Raw genomic sequence first — 21,704 nt, 5'->3', positions numbered from 1 at the left:
GACTCTGATCTACCGGGAAACAAAATCCGTGCTCTCGGCCCCTCCCTTCGCACAGAGACTCCCCAGCTTCCCGCTCAGGGTGTGGTCTTCCTGCCGGTCCTCCCCGGAGGGCCTTTTAGCTGCTGGCCCCCTGATGTGAGCAGCCTGGGAGCAGAGCCCTGGTGGGTTCGCTATGATCCAGATAGACCTTGGGGGCTCCTGTGGCCCAGTTCCCAGGAAACAGCATCCAGAAATCCAGAGTAGGAGGGATGGTGTTCAAATATTTGCGGCCCAACGCTGGGAATAGACCTGGCCATCAGCCACTGGCCCCGCACTGGCATCACCTGCCCACTGACCTCCTGTAAAGGCAGGGCTGTATCTGAGGGGAGCGCACAGGCTGACTCTTCCACTGCCCCACCCAGCAGGGCTCCGAAGTGAGTCAGCTCATCCCATGCTGGCTGCCGGGCTTTCCCACAGCGCCCGGGGATGCCTGCTGCATCTGCCGTCGTGAGCAACGTGCTCCTGGCCCAGGAAAGGCCAGTCCAGGGGGAGGGCTTTACTGAGGTGCAACCGGGTATCCCATTTGGGCCTACATTCTGGACAGCTGTTTCCAGCTGGAACCCAAAGTGTCCCTGGGGCCCAGCCTGAGCAGCGTTGTGTAAAAGCAGCACAGGGCGGCCACCAAGAGTCATGGGAAGGCACAGGGTCCTTTTGAAGAATCAGAAAGAGACCCAATCCAGCTCATGGCAGCGCTGCTGAAATTGTCTGCCTCTGACTCTCAGGAGTCCTGGGGCCCCTCCTGCTCTCCACCCTCCACCCTCCACCCTCCACCCCTCCACCCCTCCACCCCTCCACCCTCCACCCCTCCACCCCACCACCCCTCCACCCCACCACCCCTCCACCCCAGCACCCCAGCACCCCTGCACCCTTCCACCCTCCATCCCTCCACCCCTCCACGCCACCACCCCTCCACCCCACCACCCTTCCACCCCACCACCCCTCCACCCCACCACCCCTCCACCCCAGCACCCCTGCACCCCTCCACCCCTCCCCCCTCCACCCCACCACCCCTCCACCCCACCACCCTTGCACCCCAGCCCCCCTCCACCCCAGCCCCCTCCACCCCAGCCCCCCTCCACCCCAGCCCCCCCTCCACCCCAGCCCCCCTCCTCTCACCCCTGCAAGCCACCACTCAGCCCTCCCTGGCTCAATGCCCCCAATCCACCCCCATCTAGAGGGAGGGGAAGGGCAGGCGTGAACCTCAGTCCGGGCCAGGCCAGTCCTCAGAGAAGAGGAAAAGCCTGCAGTTACCCCTACAGTCATCCCTTTTGTCCTGGACACGAGAGAAGAAGCTGAGCAGGTGACAGGGTGGGAGACGGGGAGGGCGGTCCCCGCAGGCGGTCGGTGGCCTGAAGAGCCCTGAGCCGTTGCAGCGAGGCTCAGGCAGCCGCCCGTCTCCCAGCCTCTGGCTCCGTAATCGGGAGGGTGGCTGGAGCAGCGCTCTAAAAACTCTATTTTTAAGCAGCATCATCTTTTTCAAGTGAAATAGTCTATAGGAGCCCGAGAAGCTCACCCGATAAGCCAAGAGACCACCACCTCCTCACCCTCCCTTAATACGAAAATAAAATAGCTCAGGCCTCAAGGCTGAGAACTGCTTTCCTTTTCAATCTGTTATGAAAACTCTAAACACACAAGAGCAGAGCCTCCTGCCTCAGCTCATTGGCCTCTCTTGGCCACTCCCTCCACCCCACTATTATTTAACAGCAAGTCAGAGAAGGCACATCTTTTTATCCATAAATATTTCAGTGGACTTCTCCAGGAGACGAAGACTCCCTTTGTTTCTTATCACAGCCTCAAACCATTATCACGCCTAAAAATAATTCATGATCATTTCTTTTATTTATTTTTTTTTAGACTACTTTTTTAAATTAATTAATTAATTAAATTTTTGGGCCTGCGTTGGGTCTTCGTTGCTGCGCACGGGCTTTCTCTAGTTGCGGCGAGCGGGGAATATTCTCCGTTGCGGTGCGCGGGCTTCTCACTGCGGTGGCTTCTATTGTTGTGGAGCACGGGCTCTAGGCACGTGGGCTTCAGTAGTTGCAGCATGTGGGCTCAGTAGTTGTGGCTCGCGGGCTCTAGAGCGCAGGGCCAGTAGTTGTGGCGCACGGGCTTAGTTGCTCCGTGGCATGTGAGATCTTCCCGGACCAGGGCTCGAACCCGTGTCCCCTGCATTGGCAGGCGGATTCCTAACCACTGTGCCACCAGGGAAGCCCCCAATAATTTCTTAATATCGTCTAATATCCGGTCTGTCTAGTAGCCATTTAATATCCATTTCCCTGCTTGTGCTGTAATCAGGAGTGAAGCAAAGTCCACACATTATTGATTTGTCTGTTGGGTCTTAATCTGTTGGCAATTCCAGAAATATATTCATCCAGGAAATACAGGATAATGCTTCATTCCCACCCCACGCCACACCCCGTTTTAAAATAAATTCTATTTTATTTTATTTTTATTATTATTATTTTTTTTTTCGGTACACAGACCTCTCACTGTTGTGGCCTCTGCCGTTGCGGAGCACAGGCTCTGGATGCACAGGCTTAGCGGCCATGGCTCACGGGCCCAGCCGCTCCGCGGCCATGGCTCACGGGATCTTCCCGGACCAGGGCACGAACCTGTGTCCCCTGCATCGGCAGGCGGACTCTCAACCACTGCGCCACCAGGGAAGCCCCAATAAATTCTATTTTAGAATAATTTGGAAGAGTTTTAGATTTGTAGAAATATTGAGACGCTAGTACAGACAGTTCTCACATAGTTCACATCCATTTCCCCCATTATTAACAATTTACATTAGCATGGTACGTTTGTCACAATTAATGTACCAAAATTGATACAATATTACTAACCGAAGTCCATACTTCATTCAGGTTTCCTTACTTTTCACCTGATGTACTTTTCCTGTTCCAGGATCCCTTCCATGACACCACATGACATTTCATCATCTTGTCTCCTTAGGCTCCCCCAAGCTGTGACAGTTCCCCCCCTACCCTTTAAAAACAAAACTTCAGAATAATGAGCTGGTGCCCTAGCACCCCCAGTGGGGGATAATGATAGTTTAGTATGTGTTTTGTTTTTCTATATCTCAGTCTTTCTTATGTCACAAATTACACTGATTACTTGGTTTTTTAATTGAGTAAAAAATACATAACATGAAATTGACCATCTTAACCATTTCTAAGTGTACAGGGCAGAAGTGTAAATATATGCACATTGCTGTACAACACAGCTCCAGAACTTTTATCTTGCAAAACGGAAAGTCTGTGCCCGTTAAGCAACAGCTCCCCATCCCCACTTCCCCAGCCCCTGACAACCACCATTCTCCTTTCTGTCTCTATGAGTTTGTTTACTCTAGGGACCTCATACAAGTGGAATCATACAGTATTTATCTTTTTGTGACTGCCTTATTTCCCTTAGCATAATGTCCTCAAGGTTCATTCATGTTGTGGCATGTATGAGGCTTTCTTTCTTTTATAAGGCTGAGTAATATTCCACGGTATGTTATACCACATTATCTTTATCCATTCATCCATCAGTGGACATTTGGGTTCCACCTTTGGGCTATTGTGAATAATGCTGCAATGAACATGGGTGTGCAACTGTCTCTTCAAGACCTTGCTTTCTACTCTGATTACTCTTTCAAATGTTAAACCAACCTTGCATTCTTGGAGTAAACTCAATTTGGTCATGAAAAACGATCTCTTTTATACATAGGTGAATGTAATTTGCTAACATTTTGCTTAGGATTTTAAGTGTGGTAGATAGCACTGGGGTAATGGTTCTCAAAGGTGGCCGCACACTACAACTCTCCAGAACAGGTTTAAAATATTCTAATACCTGAGCTCCACCTACCCCAGCGATTCTGATTTAATTGGTCCTAGGGAGCCCACGTATCAGGACTTCTTAAAGCTCCCCGGGTGACTCTAATATATGTCAAATTTGAGAACCATCTATGTGAGTAGCGTTAGCTGAGCTAATCTAGAAAGAATTCATAGAGATGGTCGTTCTTTTCTTTTTGAGTTACTGACACAGAGTTTATTGGAAGACGGTCATTCTTAAAGCAGTGAATGTCGGAAGGAATAGGGTTCTAGCAAGGGAGAGACGGTTATAAGCGCTCAGGGTGCTAGGACAGAGTGGAGAGTAGAAGCTGGGGCTTGTCGTGAGAGGTCAGTGGTGGAAGACCTTGAACTAGTTTTAATATTGTGTAAGGAGCCATTTGGGAGCTGCTGTGGGATCCCGAGAAGAGGGCATATGATTTCCTTGCTGTTTGGAGGAGGGCTCGCTGTGGACCGGGAAGTTGCCATAAGATGGGGTGTGGTCTGGGGCTTTGCTGACGAGGTTGAAGAGGAAACAGCAGAAGACAGGTGTAAACGAGGTCCCTTCAAGGTTTAGATACGCAGTTAAAACTCGTTGGTAGTTCTCTACCTAGCTTAACATTGCTGCTAATTCAAGAGAGAATTTTTACTGAGTATTATGAGTCCCCAAAAAGGCGTTCCGAGCAGACGATTGCCTCTGTCGACTTTCTGTGCTGGCTAATTTTTTAGAGTCTTTACTGGTCAACGATTCATGTCCACGCTTTCCTTCATGCAGACACTCATTGAACAAAGAGTTATTGAGCACTTGCTTAGTATGTGACCAAGGATTCGAGAACCAGAGAATATCTGCAGTAGATGAGTGGTCGGTTTGGGAAATTTCAGGGCTGTTTCTGTTGTTACAACGATTGGGGTGCTCTTGTGGGGGAGGCCGGGTAGCCCGCTACTCCAGAACAGTCCTGCACAGTGAGGAAGGGTCTTGTGCCCCAAGCAAGTTCCCAATGAATCGGACAGGTATGTAGGTAGAAAACCTGTTCATAGTTATCTGAGCTTCGAACCTAACTCAAGTACATGTAATTATCTAAGCTTAGAACCTAAATTCAAATATACATACACATACACCAATGTTTCTTCATAGTTTTAATATACATAAGAGTTTTCCAAGAATGGTCCGACTGTATATATTGAGGGAAGATAGACTTTTGTTTTATTTAGCACTTTACCAAAACTTATTCACTATTTGAGCAAATGACATCACCAATGGCAATGCTGCACCTGACGTTTGCGTCTCCAGCTGTCTGATTTTTAACCGTGAATTTGCAATGATTCCACATGTTAAAGGATAATTTTTAAAAGTGCTGGTAATTGTGCCTTTCATTCAACTATAAAATGGGCCTGTGTCAAACATTTTTATTTAATTCATTAATTAATGAGGAAACCAGTAATTCAAAGTGATAGTATCTTTTCAAATTAGAGTTTTCATTTTTCTGGATATATGCCCAGGAGTGGGATTGCTGGGTCATATGGTAATTCTATTTGTAGTTTTTTAAGGAACCCTCCCTACTGTTCTCCATAGTGGCTGTATCAGTTTACATTCCCACCAACAGTGCAGGAGGGTTCCCTTTTCTCCACACCCTCTCCAGCATTTGTTGTTTGTAGACTTTTTGATGATGGCCATTCTGACCAGTGTGAGGTGATTGTGGTTTTCATCTGCATTCCCCTAATAATTAGTGGTGTTGAGCATCTTTGCGTGTGCCTGTTGCCCATCTGTGTGTCTTCTTTGCAGAAATGGCTATTTAGGTCTTCTGCCCGTTTTTTTTTTTTTTTTTGGTTGCGCCAGGTCTTAGTTGCAGCAGGTGGTCTCCTTAGTTGCGGCTGGAGGGCTCCTTAGTTGTGGCATGTGAACTCTTAGTTGCAGTATGTGGGATCTAGTTCCCCGACCAGATTATCGAACCTGGGCCCCCTGCATTGGGAGTGCAGAGTCTTAACCACTGCGCCACCAAGGAAGTCCCTTCTGCCCATTTTTTGATTGGGTTGTTTATGATGTTGAGTTGTATGAGCTATTTTGGATATTAACCCCTTATCAGTCACATTGTTTGCAAGTATTTTCTCCCATTCCGTAGGTTGTCTTTTCATTTTGTTGATGGTTTAAAATCTGTGCCGCTTTCTAGAATTGACAGTTCCACGCCTAAATTTTCAAGCTTGGTTTTTACTTCCTTGAAAGCAGTGAACACAGCTGTGTTACAGTCTGCTATTTCTCAGGACCCTGTGGGTCTGCTTCTTTGTGTGTTGGGTCCCCTGGTTCTCGTTTCTGGTATCTTATTTCCTTGTGCTGCTGGTTCTGTTTGAGTCGATGCTGCACATCATTATTTAGGGCCTTAGGTGACATCTTACTTGCTTCTGGCTGACAGGCACACGTGGATCATATTAGTCCACAGTCCGGCTTGAGATTCCTGGAGCACCTGCGTGACGGGAAGCAGAGGGCGGGCTGGCACCTGCTTCACCTTTTCTCTGAGGGCAGAGGCCCAGCCTGCGGTGGACCCTGAGCTGTTGCTGGTCTCCCTAGTCTCGTGAGCCTGTGACACAGCTGCTCTGGTTACAGCCATTTCTTCTGCGTCAGCCTGCTCTTAGGGCGAAAGCTGTTCTGAGTGGTGGGCTTATCCCTCGGGATTTTCCTTGTGTCCTGAGCTTGGTCTGACAAGTCCTCACTTCCTTGTTGCCTGTCTGATGCTCTAGGAAGGTGCCTTTCACATTTAGTCCATTTTTTACGTTGGCTCTGGAGAGTGGATTGGTGGTACCTGCCTGGTTCTCTACTCCTTGACGCGGATCCGTCTGCCCACCTGTTTTTGCCGCTGGCACGGCTACCTCACGGATTTCCAGACCTAACTCTTGGTCATCTGTAACCACCCACCCTCTGCTCACAGATGGGTCACCATCGCTTGCCAGCAGTAATCGCCATCATTCCGCGGGAAAGTTCTCTCCTCCCCCCTCCCTCCCCCGGGCTGCCGTCCCCGCCCATCTGGGGCCAGGCCTGACACTCCGGTGGCCCCTGCTCCACTCCGCTTCCCCTGTGACCCCCCCCCAACACGCTCTGGACGCACAGCTGGCTCCTGCAGCGCCCTGTATCCTCCCCCCGCACCCCATCACAGCCTCCTTCACAAAGGGCCCTTCACAGACCCGGATCTCCTCTCGCTTTGTTCTCCTCCATCCTCCCCTCTCCTCCCAGCTTCTGGGCCTCCAGGCCTTCCTCTCCTCCCAGCTCCCATCACACGAGCCCAGAGGACCAGTCAGGAGGGAGACAAGGGGGCCCAGGCCCAGCTTGAGCGAGGAGGGAGCATGCGTGTGGCTGGTGGAGCCGTGAGCTCAGACATAGAGACACAGAGGGTGAGGGTGGGAGCCCCCAGAGCTCGCCTAGGCTTGGGGCCAAGAAGAGGGGCTCATCGAGTGCCAGGCCTGACCGGAGGCCAAGGAGTGGGCAGGGTGAGGTGGGCAGGGCACAGGCCCGGAGTCCTGGGGTGGAACCACGTTGTTTAGCCTCCTGCACCCCGGTTTCTTCGTGTGAAAATGACACACGCTTCCAAGGGTCACTGTAAAAATGGAAACCGGCTCCGTATCTGAACCCGAGGCAAGGGTTACAAGGGCAAAGTCGGGGTCAGGCTGCCTGGCTAGGATCCGGCTGGGTCGCTGACTGACCAGCTGGGCCCTTGGTGAGCTCCTGAGCGCGAGCGCCTGGGGTTCCCACCCGGGACAGGGGCATGCCGGTGCCCGCGGGCAGGGCAGCCTGGGTCCGGGCACGGGTTCAGGCCGTGCCCCGGACTGAACGGCCTCGGTGCCCCAGCTCGGGGCTGGGGTGGGGGGGGCCGGCCGTGTGGCCACGGGTGCGCCCTCCCCACAGTGCTGCCAGACCCTGCTCTCGCACCGCGTGGACCCCGCCCTGCGGGACGAGGATGGCTACACGGCCGCAGACCTGGCGGAGTACCACGGCCACCGCGACTGCGCCCAGTACCTCCGCGACAGCACCCGGCCGGTAAGCTTCGCGGTCCCACCCCCCCCACCCCCCCACCCCCGGGCCGGGTGACAGACCCCTGCCGCGCTGACGGCCGGGTAGCTGGGGAGCCGTCTGCGTACACAGTGTCATTGTCACGTGAAAGGGCCTGGCCGCGCCTGAGCCGGTGCCGGGAACAGGGCTGCGACCAGGGCCGTGACAGCCGGGACCAGGGCTGGGCTGTGGCTGGACCTCGGCCGAGGTCTGCCCTCCACCTGGGCCACAGCAACCACACTTAGGACCTGGGATCCATGCTTCTGGCCAGGGCTGCTGTTGGGTGACGCTGTGTCAGGCTGAAGACACCCCGGGGGTGGGAGCAGGGCCCTGGGCCCTGGGTGAGGTGACCCAGTGAGGCGGGCCAGCCCCGTGCAGCCCGGAAGAGGAGAGTCTCATCCCGCCCTCCCACCTGGGCACGTGACCTCGCCGGGCCTCGGTCCGCAAGGGCAAGGGCCTCGTGGGTCCCAGCCCCCAGCACGTGACGGGCCACGCGTGTGTGCCGAATGAGTGGAGCAGTGGACAGGCGGGTGAGCGAGTGGACAGGTGAGGGAGGCCGGGCGGGTGTGTGGTGGGGAAGCGTAGGGCCAGTGCCCTCCTGCCCGGCCTCCACCCCCGACTGCAGGCCCCGGGGCGGCAAATATAGATCGTGCCGCAGTTTTCTGTAGCGGCCGCCCCTTCGGAAGGCGTCCCGGGATCGCCTGGCCCTGCCTTCAGGTGAGAGCACCGAGGCCCAGAGGGGCGAGGTGCCCCCCACGCCGGGTCTCACCCACGGCTGCTGTGCCTCCTTTCCCTCGGGGCGTCCCCCGGAGCATCCGTGACCAGCTGAGGCTGAGCCACCGGCCCCGGCCCCAGGCCAGTGGCATGGTCCTCACCCGACCACCACTGAGAGCCTCTTGTCTCCACTGCCTGAAAGCCACACCCAGGAGGCCTTGGGTCAAAGGCCGGGGTGCTTCGGGGCACACGAGTTGGGAGTCCTGGTTTGTCCTGGTGTCGTAGTTTCAGAAACAGGACTATACTCGCTGCTTGAAGTAATCAATGTATGGATTATTCACTAACCCTTCGATTGGCTATTGTATGATAAGGGCTGTCTTTCTGGCTTGGGTTCCAGAAGTTGCGGGAACTCAGCGGGTTCCTGGTGTAGCGGACAGAGCTCTGCAGTCCACCGGCCAGGGATGCCCTGGCCGCCTGGGCCCCCCAACCTCTGTGTGGGCCCTGGGGCCGGCCTGGAGGTGGGGTGGGCAGCTGCTCAGCTGCCAGGGAGCAGGTGCCGCCTGGCCTCTGGCTGGGGTCCCCTGCTTGTCCCCAGCCCACAAGGCGGTGCCCACGGCTGAGCCTTCTGTCCAAGCAGGGTCTCTGCCCCCTGCTCTCCATCCCCAGGTCCTGGCACATCTGCCAGCCCGTCCTGGCCACTGTGCCCAGCTCTCCTAGGGGTTGGAGGCTCTGGGCGCTCTCCTGAGCCCCCAGGGTTTTGGGGACCAGCCCATGTCAGGCTTCCTGCGGTTTCGCCTGGTCCTGGTGGCCTCCTTGGTGTCGCCACAGGAAACAAGGCAGCATCCCCTCCGCTCAGGACTCCCCAAGCCGGGCTGGCCTGTCTGTTTAGCCTCTCCTCCCGGCCTTCCGGCCCACGGTGTCCAGCCCGTCCACGTGCCCCGCCTGCGGTGGTGGAGAGTGGGCAGGCTGGGCCACCTCCCTGAGATTCACTGCGTCCGGAGCTGGCTGGAGTAGCTCCCCGCCAGCCCCCACCTCACCGGCAGTCTCGGCCCCGCGGACGGCAGGCTGTCAGCTGTGCGCCTGATGCAGTATTGATGGAAACACGATATCCAGAGGTCGCCCGCGTGGCCTCTCCCTGTGTGGGGCTCAGAGGAGGTGCTGAAAGCCATCTTTTTCCTCTCCACACGGCCGCCTGCCTCTGCCCCCAGGGAGCCGTGGGTCCCAAGAGAGGCAGCCTTGGGGGGCACGGCTGGACAGGGAACGGAGACCTGCCCTGTGGGAGGCGCCCCCTTCCTGGGAGGCTTCGCAGGGCCTGGGTTCACCCGCTGCCCATTGCGGGGCCTCCGCGAGGCTCGGGAAGGCCAGGCCCTGCCTCGACCACACCACCTCGACCTTGACCAAGCCTTGCCACCCCCTGGGCCTGGGGTACCCCTCTGCACAGTGAGGGCTTGGGCCTCTCTGACCCCCAAGGAGTGGGCCGGGCAGCTGGGCTCCTGGCTGCAGGGCCAGGTTAGAGTGAGACGCTGGACGGCAGCAACAGTGAGGAGTAGTGGCCCAGGAGGGGGAGCCTAGCCCTTCAGCTTGCCCCCAGCCCGGCACTCAGCGCTCACCAGAGCTGGAGTGAGTCTTCCCGGCCGGGTGGCACCCCCAGTTCTGAGCGTCTGTGAGCCTCGATGTTCTCATCTGTATAATGTAACTCAGGAGGCTTGCTGGCCGGTAGATGTGTGCCTTAAGCACACAGCGGGTGCTAATTTCCCTCCCCTGGTCCAGAAGGGCCCTAGGACCCCTTCCTTCTACAGATGGGGAAACTGAGGCCCAGAGAGGGCAAGGGACTCCCCTGGGCAGTCTCCTCCCCCAGGGAGGGGCGGGGCCTGGCCGTGCAGCCAGTAACCGAATCTCAGCCGTCGCCCATCTGTGGGTCATGATTTTCTCGGCCCGGGTGGCATTACAGGCCTGTAACCCGGCTCGCCACAGCTGTCCTCGATATATAATGCATGGCAGGCATGGCGCTGCTCAAATCTCATCAAAAACACAGAAAAGGAGACACCAGGCCGTGGGAAGGGCACCAGCCCAGGGCCAGCTGACCACCAACCTTAGGGCAACAGCCCCCTTTGGGGGCAGCACACGCCCAGCTGTCAGAATCCCAAATGTCGGGACCCAACATCTGCCAGTCCCTCGGGTCCTCGTAGATTCGGTTAGTGTCCAGGGCCCGAATGAGGGGCACGGGGATGTGGATACTCCTGTCACCTGGGAAGCAGCACAGCCGACCCCCGTCCCCGCTGAAATTCAGAGATCATCAAGACACCGTGCTAACAACAGCAAAGAGGTCTGAGTGCCACGTGTGCCAGGCCCCGCCAGGGGCTCTCAGTAACCCCTCCACTTCCCAGCAAAGGCAGAGAAACTCAGGCCTGGGGGACACTGAGTGACTCCGCAAGGCTTCTCCTTGGTGAGGGTTGGAGCAGACTTCAGCCTCAGGGACCAGGTGGCATGAGGTCTCCCAGGCTGTGGGTACTGTACTGGCGCCAAGTCCATCCCCCTGGGCCCTGGACCAACTTCCTGCCTCTTCCATCTTCCCCGGAATGACAGGGCCCCAGCCACCCCAGCTGAGCCCTTCACTCTGCAGGGACTGGGAAGCCCTTGCCCCTCAGCCCGAGAGCAGATTCAATTGCGGGGAGGGGCTGCGGGCTCCCAGGCAGGGGCAGGGAGCAGGGGAGAGTGCCGCAGCCTCACAGCCCCGTCCTGGTTGTGCAGGGGCCCGGGCCGACCTGGGACTCAGCCCTGCTCTGCCCATCAGACTGTCAGCGCCAGCCGTGGGGTCTGGGGTCTGACTCGACCCTGCATAAAGTTCCTAAGCCAACTGGCTCCTGCCTTGCGGACGCTGGAAGAAGACAGGGGATTCCTAGGTCGGAGACACACGGCAGGGAGAAAGCGTCGTGTTTTGTCGGATCCCCTCCCGCCTCCAAGTCCCAGTGTGACCGATATGGGCCCAGATGGCTGCTGCGCGCACACACTTGTGTCACACGCGGGGACCCCTGAGCCTGGGAAGGCCCGTGTTCTGTAGCAGTCGGCGAGCAGCCTGCTCTTCCTTTTGGGTCCCTCCCGTGCAAAGGCAGCCCAGAGGAAGAGCCGGGTGAAGCGCAGCCAGGGCTTTGCATCCTCGGTAGGGGCGCAAGAGACCCCACCCGCCTGCCTCTTCCTCCACTGCTGATGCCCCTGGATGAAAGGAGCAGCGATTCGAGGGGCTCTCAGTCCTGGAAGGAGCAGAGAGGGGGGTCTCAAGTAAGATTCTGGTCTAGCTCTGCCCCGTCCCAGCTGTGGGCCCTTGAGAAAGCCCCTTGCCTCTCTGAGTCTTGGTTTCCCCATCTGTGCCTGGAGGGCTGTACTGCGGGAGTCATCTGGGTGGTCCCTTCTTGCGTGACCAGGGATCTCAGGTCTCCCCCACCTCTCCCGAGGGTCCGCTCCCCTGGCCCCTGCGCTGCGGAGGGTAAGGCACAGTGGTAAGGGATCCCACACCCAGCCTAAGCCCGCCGGGCCACCTGACACCTCAGCCTTCAAATATTAATGTGACACCTCCAGCTCCTGGGGGCGGCAGCTGCGACAGCCCCCGACGGTCCAGGACAGCCACAGCTTCCTGTGCTCACAGCCCAGCACCTGCTTCTGAAGGTCCTCCCGGCTGGGGCCTGGCAGACGCTCCCCGCCCTGTCGAACCAGGGCTCCTGGGCTCTCGGCACAGATTCCTGCAGAGTGAGGTATGAGGTGCAGGGCAGTGGCAGATAAGGGGTCGGGCTGTGTTCCCCTCCCCTTGGGTCCGCCTGGCCGAGGGTCCTGGATGGGAATGCGACTGAGGGGCCCGAGGCAGTGGCTGCAGAGCCGGGGATTCTTCTGACGGGAATCCCCCAGGCTGGGGAGGCCACCTAACGCCTGTGCCTCCTTGCCTGCGGGAGGGACAGGGCCCACCTACAGGTGAGCCAGGGGACACTCAGCGTGGCCAGGGGTCTTGGCCCTGCAGCTCCAGCTACATCACGTGCAGGGCTCAGCGCAAAATGAAAACGTGGGCCCCTTGTTAACAACTGATTAAGAACTTCAAGACAGAGACTGGAGAACCTTCAAAAGAGCTGCAGCACGAGCCACCCATGCGTGACACCGGCGCCAAACCACGTGTCCCGCCTGGGGGCGGCGGGCTGGAACCAGCCCCTCTGCCCCGCCTGGCAGCCCTGAGGCCACCTTCCACCGCAGCTACCCGCTGGAGGGAGCAGGGCGAGGAGCTTTGGTCTGACAGCCAGTGGTGGGTGCCCAGAGAGACCGCCGTGAGTGGCCCTCCCTGCTGGGGACCCGAGCTGGGGTGGCCATGTGCTCTCAGGCATCCAGGCGACACTGGCTCAGCCGGAGCCACGTCATCTGAAAGACGGCCGGCCAGCCTTTTGACGGTCAGCTTTAAACCAAAAGGCAGCAAGCCCGGCTCTGGAGTCCTTGGAGGACAGCTCAGCATCCTCCCAGAGAACTTCTCTGCCGCCTGGGGAGCGACGCACCACCTGCGGCCTCACAGCAGCCTGCGTGCTCCAGTCTCGACTCTTGGCTCCCATTGGTCAGATGCAAAAGCTGAGACCTTGCAGGCCTCAGCTGGGGGGGATGCAGGGGCCAGTGGCACCTCCAGGTCGAGGATTCTTTCCGGCTGCCCACCAGTCAGCGCCTGGGGGCAGGGGAGATGGTCAAGGCCAGGTCTGTGCCTCGCCCCAGACCCGGGGCAGACATGGGGTTGAAATGCGGGTGCCCCTGCAGTCCCAGACTGGGGCTGATGGATCTCCCTGACCCCAGGCTGCCGGGGACCAATGTTGGTGGTCTCTGTCTCCGGGTGGCCCTTGGGAGAGTGGCCTAGACACTGCATGGTGGGTCCTGGGCACAGCGCCTCTGCTCTGAGGCGCGGTCACACGGCTGCACTGTTTACGGGGCTGAGAAGAGTTGCAAGTTCGTTGTGGTTTCCCCTATGCCCAGGGCTGAGAGAGGGGGCAGGTCCAGGCAGTGTGTCTCAGCACAGGACAGTCAGGGAGGGTGTGTGTGTGCAAGTGTGCACGTGTCTCTTGTAAGGCCAAGGAGTGGTGAGTGAGCACGAGGGGGACACCAGACCCTGACCCAGAGCCCAGAGCCGCTGAGTTAAGCTGCCTCCACAGGGAGCCGGGCCTTGAGATGAGGGGTTCACCTAGGGGTGGCAGCTCTCAGACAAGTGCGTGGGTATGTTTGGGGAGCGCTGCTCACCAGTGTGGAGGGGTGGACAGAACCTCTAGGGGCGCTGCCCCTCACTCCTGCAAACTTACCTCTCCGAGCTCCATTCAGATGCACAGCCCCAGCCCCAGGGAGACCCGGCCAGGGCTAGCCTACTGGATGCCTCCCACCCCCACCTGGGAGCCCAAGTCGAGGCCCACCTGGGCCTCCCAGTGACCAGGCCTGTCTGCCCCCAGGTGCCACTCCTGATGGCGCCCCCACCGCCGCCGCCGTTCCCCCCTCCTCCGCTGTCGGCTGCAAGGCACTCCCTGGAGGATGGAAGAAGAGGGGGCCCAGGTGTCGGGGATCCCACTGGTGCGTACACGTCTCCAGGGAGGACTGGCCTGGGCTGTGGGTGCTGGGAGTGGGCCTTTCTGGCCTCACCTCCGAGGTCCTTCGAAGGGGCCGGGGGGAGGTGGGGAGCAGAAGCCTCGGCAGCTGGGCACGCAGAACACTGAGGACAGGGCCGGGACCACCCCTTCCCGTGAGCCAGCACCCCAGCTCTTCCAGGATTCCTTTATTGTCCTGTTGCCTTTTTCAAGTGAGGACAAACTCCATAACCACAATTAAACAGCCTCCTGCCCAGCCCTCGGGCGTCTCTCTGTGAGCCCTGAAGCCCCCGCGGCCTGACTCTCCTGCCGCTGAGATCTCGGGCAGCCTCCTCCCTTCTCTGGGCCTCAGCCTGTGCAGAGGGAAATCAGAGGCTGTGTCTGAAGGGGCCTCCGAGTCCGCTGCTGTTCCCTGAGATTCCAGCAGGGGGCGGGGGAGCGGTCACCACCCGTTAGGGAACCGTGACAGCACTTATGAAAATGAAACGGCAATGGAATAGCATGAAAAATGTCAGCAGGCCCCATGTGCAGGGAAGGTCAGCGTGCTTCATGGAATGGGCTGTAGTTATACAGTCACACGTAGGGGTGCGTGCGTGCGTGTGCGTGTGTGCGTGTGTGTGTGCGTGCGTGTGTGTTTAGTGGAGGGAAGAGCGGTGAAAGGACAGGTTTGTGGTCTGATGGGGCTGCATTAGATCCCCAGACCACGGAACCCTATGCCCTTTCTAGCTCCTTCTGGGCTACAGGAGAGGCTGGGGAGGGGGGGACGGGCCATGGGATGGGATGAGGTGGGTAGAATGCAGGCTCCCCAACCGGCAGGGCTTGGAGGGGGCTCCAAGGACACCTCTGGAATGCCAGGGATGAAAGAGTTTGCCCAGGTCCCAGGGCACTTGGCAGGGAGCTGCTTGGGCCTTTGGCTCCAAGTCCAGTGGTCCTTCAGGAAGGCCAGTCCTACCCCAGGTCCGGGGTCCTCTGCTCCCCATCCCCTGACCTCTCTGACTCCAGCTGCCCCTTCCTTCCAGTGGCAGCGTCTCTCAGCCCAGCCTGGCCCGGCCAGCCTCACCAGCCTCTTCCGAGGGAGCACGTGACCCGCACAGCACCCCCGAGGGTCACCACCGGTGCCACAGCCGTCCCTATGGTGAGAACCCCCGCCGTATCCCTGTCTCCCAAGGCACCCCAGCCAAAGCCTGGCTGGCTTCTCACCGTGTTCTCCTATGTGGGACCCAGCCAGGTCACTCCTGGGGCAGCCAGGCCCTTTCCTCCAGGAGGCCCCTGGGGTGACTGGCTGGCATCTGAGGAGATGGAGATTCCAAGGCCAGAAGCAACCTGTCTCCCCATCATAGTAGACGAGGGACACTTCTCTGATTCCAGGGGGTTCCAGTGGCCCAAGCCCCTCATCCTGACAGATGCTGCTGTCACGGTACAGGGAAGCATCAGTCCATGGGAAGGGTGGGCCTGGCGCCCACTGCTCTCCTCCTCGGGGGGCTCCCAGTGGCCCACTCCTTCTCTTTCTGGGCACCAGCCCCTTTTAAATCCAGCCACCCTTTCCCTGAATGGGTCTTGGGAACTCTCAGCCCCTGAGATGCTCTTTTTGAGTTTGGGAAGTGCTGCATCGCGCTGCCCCCTTGTAGAGTTACAGTGCACACAGCACATTAAAGGCTCTGACAAGTCCTGCAGTCCAGAATTGGCCACCAAACTTGTCTATGCAACTGTTCCCCAAACGAGTTTGCCCATCCACATGGCGTGCCCTGGGCGATATCTCTGCCTCTCTCAGCCAGCAAGCCTCCCAACACGTGCCTGGGTCCCACAGGGCACAGCGGGGTCCCTGCCCTCAGAAGACTCACACTTAGACAGGCTGGGGGTGCCGTCAGTGGTCAGCTCCCCTGCCCTACCTGGTCAGCCTCCACCGCCCCTCCTCCCTCAGCTGCGCTTGCCCAGGGCGGTCCTCCCCTCCGCTCCCTCCCGGACCAGAGGCCCATAGGGGCCTTGAACGACCTGCCTGTCCACACAGGTGACGGAGACGGCAGCGGGGGGCGCCCCGGACAGCCTGGTCGCGCTGCAGCTGGATGGGCTGCCCGCGGGCGACCTTGACGGGCTGGTGCCCACGCGGGATGAGCGCGGCCGGCCCATCCCCGAGTGGAAGCGGCAGGTGATGGTGCGGAAGCTGCAGGCTCGCCTGGGCGCAGCTCCAGCGCCAGAGGTCCAGGTGGGGCCCGGCGGGGACGAGGGTGGGGGAGGGGCCTGAAAGGGGGCGGGGCCCGGCTTGGAGGGCAGGGCCGGATTGGGTGAGGGGCGTGGCGTTGTGGGAGGTGGGCGGGGCCCGGGTGGGACGAGAGCGTAGAGGGCGGAGGCGGGAGCAGGAGGCTTTGTACTGGCTGGTGGACGTGGAATGTGGGGTCCCTGAGCACACACCTCGAGTCCTGAGACCCGGAACGCCACTGCGTGTCCCTCTGTGGCCTCAGCTTCCTCTTCTGCCAGACCGTGAAGCTGAACCAGATCAGAGGGCTGTGTCCCTTCACCTGTAACCCTTCATCTCTAATGATGTGGTCCCCACATGTTCTTGGATCTAACGATTGTATCCCGTGCCCACCGTGTGCCAAGCTCTGTTCTCAGCAGTGAAGGAGACCAGCCCCGCCCCCTAGCGCTTATATTCCAGCAGGGAAGGCGGGGTGACTGGGCAACTGCGCTGAGGGTGGTTCCAAGTGCTAAGGAGAGAAGCGAAGCAGTGACAAGGGGAGGGGGCTCTTCCGCCCGGGTGGTCAGGGGCAGCCTCTCTGGGGAGTGGCCTTGAGCAGGGGCCAGAAGCAAGTGAGAGGGGAGCCCTATGGGAATGTGGGACAAGTGATTGGGAGCAGAGGGAACAGCAAGTGCAAAGGTCCTGAGGCACGGATGGGCTGGCCCAAGGGAGGAGCATGCTGCTACTGGTCCTGCCGAGCGCAGTGAATAAGGCCTGGTGGGCAGAGGTGAGGTCGGAGAGGGGTCAGGCAGATATCACCTTGGCGGGAACCGTTGAGAATCTGAGCAGGGAAGGGCTGTGATCTGACTTGGATTTCAACAGGCTCCCTCTGGCTACCATGGGGACCGTTGTTGTAGAGTCTTATCCTGGAGGGATACAATTTTGTCTGAATGATGTATTCTGCACCCTTGGTCTAGAGCTGCCCTGTCAATACAATAATGCCAGCCATATGTGGCTATTTAAATGAATTAAAATGAAATAAAAATAAACCCCCTGCCCCTCAGTTAGCTGCATTAGCCACATTTCACTTCCGTAGCCCCAGGTGGCTAATGGCCACTGCAGGTTTCGGCATGCCATCCCCTCATCTCAGAAGTGTTGGGTGGCGCTGGTCTAATGGCCCAGCCTGTCCTCGAAGTCCGCGATGGACACCCATGAGGTTGAGGGTGGAGCCAGGCAGGGGTGGGTGGGGCCTCCTGCCACAGCCGGGAAGCCCTTTGGAATCTGACCCTGGGGCAGGGCCAAGGGTATGCGGAAGAACTCCGGGAAACAGGAAGGACAGACTGAAGGGGGAGGGATTGGCCCAGTCACAGCCTGGCCGTAGGCTGCGGGTTCCTGTGCCCGACCCTTGTGGGCCGGACACTGCCCAGGACAGCAGCTCCCCGACCCCTGCAGCACCTGCTCCCCTCCCCGGTCCTCCTGGGACAAGGAATCAGAACTTACTTGTGCAGAGTGCCACCTGGCACCAGACAATCCCGGGCCTCTTGGCAACCAGGTGGCAACTCAGTCCCCTCACCTGTGAAATGGGGCAGATGCAGGGCCTCCATCAGGGTCTCGGAGAAGTAATCAGGTGGGCACAGAGCTGCACCCAGAGGGAGCCCAGCTCGGAGGCTCTCTGTGTCGGTCTCCCCCACAAACTGTGAGCGCTGGGGGCACAGCTGTATCCTGGTGCCACGGGAAGCCCCGAGGGGTGGTGTTTTGGGTGAAGTTGGCCACGTGCTGCAAGAACTGAGAGCAGAGCTGTTGAGGCTGCCCATCCTTAGGGCTGCCGTCCAACCGCAGAAGACTCTGTGGAGGGATTGGGGGGCTCTGAGGAGAGAGAGTCTTTGAAATCAACATTGAGGAGTTGAGGAGGACATGCGGGTGGCAGAGCAGAGGCACCCTTACCCCTTCTGAGGGGAAGACTGGGCCCTCCAGGGTGGGTGACTGCCCTGAGCCTCAGACTCGGGAACGGGGCTGGCCGCTCACCTCGTTTGCCCTCAGAGTCCAGGCAGTGGCCAGCGGGTGTCCAGGGGCTGGGCTGGGGTTCCCAGGGGAGCTTGTGTCCAGCAGGAACTCGCCATGTGGGCTGTGGCCCCGCTGAGCTGCCCTCCCTGTGCCCAGGATGACGGCGGGAGCACGGGCACCACAGAGCAGGCGGCCTGGCGGTACTCGCAGACTCACCAGGCCATCCTGGGCCCCTTCGGGGAGCTGCTGACCGAGGACGACCTGGTGTACCTGGAGAAGCAGATCGCAGACCTGCAGCTGCGGCGCCGCTGCCAGGAGTACGAGAGCGAGCTGGGCCGGCTGGCGGCCGAGCTGCAGGCCCTGCTGCCTGCGCCCCTGGTCAGCGTCACTGTCAACAGCCACTTCCTGCCCCGCGCGCCCGGGCTGGAGGGCGAGGAAGGCCCCAGCCCTGAGGTCGAGCCCGAGGGCTCCGGGGGGGCTTCGCAGGCCACACCCGGCGCGCAGCCCCTGCCCTTCTGGTGCAGCCACGTTGCCCGGCTGGTGCGCAGCTTGTCGCTGCTGCTGAAGGGCGTGAACGGGCTGGTGCAAGGCGAGGAGAGGCCCCCACTGGAGGCCCCCAGGGAGGCCCCAGCCAGCCCTCCGAGGAGCGAGGCCCAGCGTGAGATCCAGGAGTGTGGGGTGTCGGTGCGGACACTTCGTGGCAACTTCGAGTCAGCCCCCGGCCGGCCCTGCACCCCGAGCCCTGGCCCCTGTGAGCTGGGGCCCCAGCCGGGGCCGTGCCTGAGAGGCTGCTGGCCCTCCCCCTTGCAGCCCCGCGGAGGCCCGATCGGAGGGGAGCCAGGGCCGGGCGACGCGGAGGAGGCCAGCGACTCGGGCATCAGCTGCGAGGAGGCCGCGTCGGAGGCGGGAGCCGTGCCTGGCCCTGACCTGGCCAGCCTTCGCAAGGAGCGCATCGTCATGCTCTTCCTCAGCCACTGGAAGAAGTCGGCCTACACGCCGGCCCTGAAGACGGTGGCATGCAGGACCCTGGAGGCCCGGCGCCTGGAGCCACGGCGGCGGGAGGCGGCCGGGGGCCCTCAGCTGCCCTCCCCGCCGTCCAGCGAGAGCCCGCGTCTGGGCCACCTGTGGCAGCAGCGCAGCATCATCGCCCACCTGCTGGGCAACTGGAAGTCCATCCTGGCCCACGTGCCCGCCCGGCAGCTGCGGCGGCTGAGCCGGCGGCCCCACGGCCCCCTGTCCCCCGAGCAGTTCCTGCCCCACGTGGACGGGGCGCCGGTGCCCTACGGCAGCCTCACGCTGGACCTCTTCATGCTGGGCTACTTCCAGCTCCTGGAGTGCGACCTGTCGGCTGAGGAGCGCAAGATGCGTCACCTGCTCTGCTTCGAGGTCTTCGAGCACCTGGGCGCCCACGGCTGGGAGGCCGCGCGCGCCTTCCACAAGGCCGTGACGGACGAGGTGGCTGCCGGCCGCCGTGCCTGGACCGACGGCTTCGAGGACATCAAAGCCCGCTTTTTCGGCTCCAGCCGCAGTCACCCCTGGGGCGCAGAGCCCGGCCGCAAGTCGGGCCTGACCCCACTCCAGCCCCTGCCCCATGCCGGCCCCGGCGGCGGCCCCGGGCCCGCGGCACAGAGGCTGGGGTCCAGCCCCCAGCGGGGCAGCTTCAACAGCGAGGACATCTGTGGCTACATCGACCGGAGCTTCGCCTTCTGGAAGGAGAAAGAAGCCGAGATGTTCAGCTTCGGGGAGTGAGATGGGCTGGCAGCCTGCCTTCCTACCAACGGGGCTCCCGGTGTGGTTTTGGTCCTCTCTTCTCTTTTCCTTTCGCCCACCTGGTGGCCAGGTGAGCCTTGAGGGCAGGCCGGCGGATCCTCAGCGTGCTAGTTGCCACCCTCCAGGTCTGCCCCCTGGCGGGAATCAGCTTCAGAGCCCTTCTCACCGCTGGCCCGAAAGTCAGTCCCCCAGTCGGCCCCGAAGTTGGATGACTTGCCATCTCGGCCCCCGCCCTTCTGCCTGGTCTTCCTTCAGGCACCTGTGATTCCAGCCCGGGTTTCCCCTTGGTCCTCCCTCCAGAGTTGCCTGGGTGTCCCTTCTCTCAGTGCTTCTGGTGCCGGTGGCCCTGGTCACGTCCTGAGCCTCTGTCTGCCCTCCTCGGGTCCTGCCTTGGTTCCTTCTGGTGACCTTGGGCCATGCCCCTTCCCCTCTTCTGTCCCCTTTCCCCACCTGTGAAGTGGCAGAGGAGCTGGGGGTCAGAGAGAACGGGATTCGACGGGCAAGAGACCAGACTCCCGAATTCTCCGGGTCAGGGAGGGAAACCAAGGGGCTTTAGGGGAGAGGTGTCTTGCAGCTGTGCCGTGGCCCCAGCAGGCAGTGTGCTGGGGAGAGGTTTCAGGAATCTCCTACGGGCCGCCGCCTCCCTGCAGACAGACCCGTTGGGATAGGGGTCTCTTGTGGTGTTCCTACGTGCCTGCAGAGCTTGGACGGCTCAGACAAGATGTGGGATGGAACAGAGGGTCCTCCCAGCCAGCTGACTTGAGGCTGTCACAGGGAGGGATGATCAGGAAAATATAAAGTCAGAGCTGCCAGGGCCGGGCTGGGGGGCAGCGCTGGCAATGGCTCCAGCTCCAGACCCTCCTGCAGGGTGGACACCTGACGTGAGTTTGCTAAATAAAGATCCATTCCTGGCCGGCCTTCCCACCTGTGCCCATAGAGAGAGAGGGCCCCACCTGGTGGGCACCAAGACCCCAGTCCTCAGCTCGGCTGAAACAACAGAGGCAGCATCCTTAGCCCCACAGAGCCTCTACCTCCTCATCTGTAAAATGGGGGTATGGCATTGACCGCCCATTCCCAGCGTCCTGGCGAGGGTGGACTGAGGTCCCGTATGAGGGGGTCTCTGTCCTGGGGTGACAGTGACACCAGCCTGTGTCAGTATTTTAAGGAGCAGGTTCTAATGAGCAGGGCACCAACCTCAGGCAGCTGGGAGCATCCCATACGCTGTTGCCGTCATGATGCCCTGGCGCTTAGACACAAAACTCAACCTTTGGAGCTAGACAATGGCTGGTCCACAGGGCGCTTCCGCTGCCCAGGTTGGCGGGGTGCAGGTCCAAGGGGGGTGGGGGGAGCCCGGGGGCCGGGGGTCAGAAGGTGCTGGGCACTCCGATGTCTCTCTCCCTGTGGGCCTCCTGCAGGACACTGTTGTTCAGAGGCGGCCCGGAGGGGGCGGGCGGCAGACACAGAGCGCAGTCCCAGAGGTCGCCTGCTGGCCAGGGTGCTCAGGAGAGCGCCAAGCGGGGGCCAGCACGCCCAGCTTAAGGCGCCCCTGCCTACTCACTATGGCCCTGGGC

The 21,704-nt window shown here is 60.0% G+C and overlaps 1 protein-coding gene across 2 annotated transcripts in view; it reads left to right on the top strand.

Annotated features, from left to right (window-relative positions):
• Positions 1-21,459, top strand: part of ESPNL (espin like) — a 28,632-nt gene extending 7,173 nt beyond the window's left edge. The window contains exons 5-11 of one of the 2 annotated variants that reach the window (XM_089916146.1): positions 7,741-7,872; positions 8,531-8,593; positions 10,862-10,870; positions 14,055-14,172; positions 15,212-15,321; positions 16,195-16,389; positions 18,520-21,459. In XM_089916146.1, coding sequence (XP_089772272.1) covers positions 7,741-7,872; positions 8,531-8,593; positions 10,862-10,870; positions 14,055-14,172; positions 15,212-15,321; positions 16,195-16,389; positions 18,520-20,112 — 2,220 coding nt within the window. In that variant the 3' untranslated portion in view covers positions 20,113-21,459. Of the gene's footprint in view, positions 1-7,740; positions 7,873-8,530; positions 8,602-10,861; positions 10,871-14,038; positions 14,173-15,205; positions 15,322-16,194; positions 16,390-18,519 lie in introns of both variants that reach the window. The other variant, XM_089916148.1, reaches the window with a different exon arrangement.
• The last annotated feature ends 245 nt before the right edge of the window (positions 21,460-21,704 follow it).

The sequence above is a fragment of the Delphinapterus leucas genome, chromosome 8 (assembly GCF_059928025.1).
Source record: "Delphinapterus leucas isolate spDelLeu-1000000601 "Yukka" chromosome 8, BTC_Dleu_Yukka2, whole genome shotgun sequence".
Classification (NCBI taxonomy): Eukaryota; Metazoa; Chordata; class Mammalia; order Artiodactyla; family Monodontidae; genus Delphinapterus; species Delphinapterus leucas.
The sequence above is the reverse complement of the archived record's forward strand: the minus strand, read 5'-3'. Positions and strand labels throughout refer to the sequence as shown.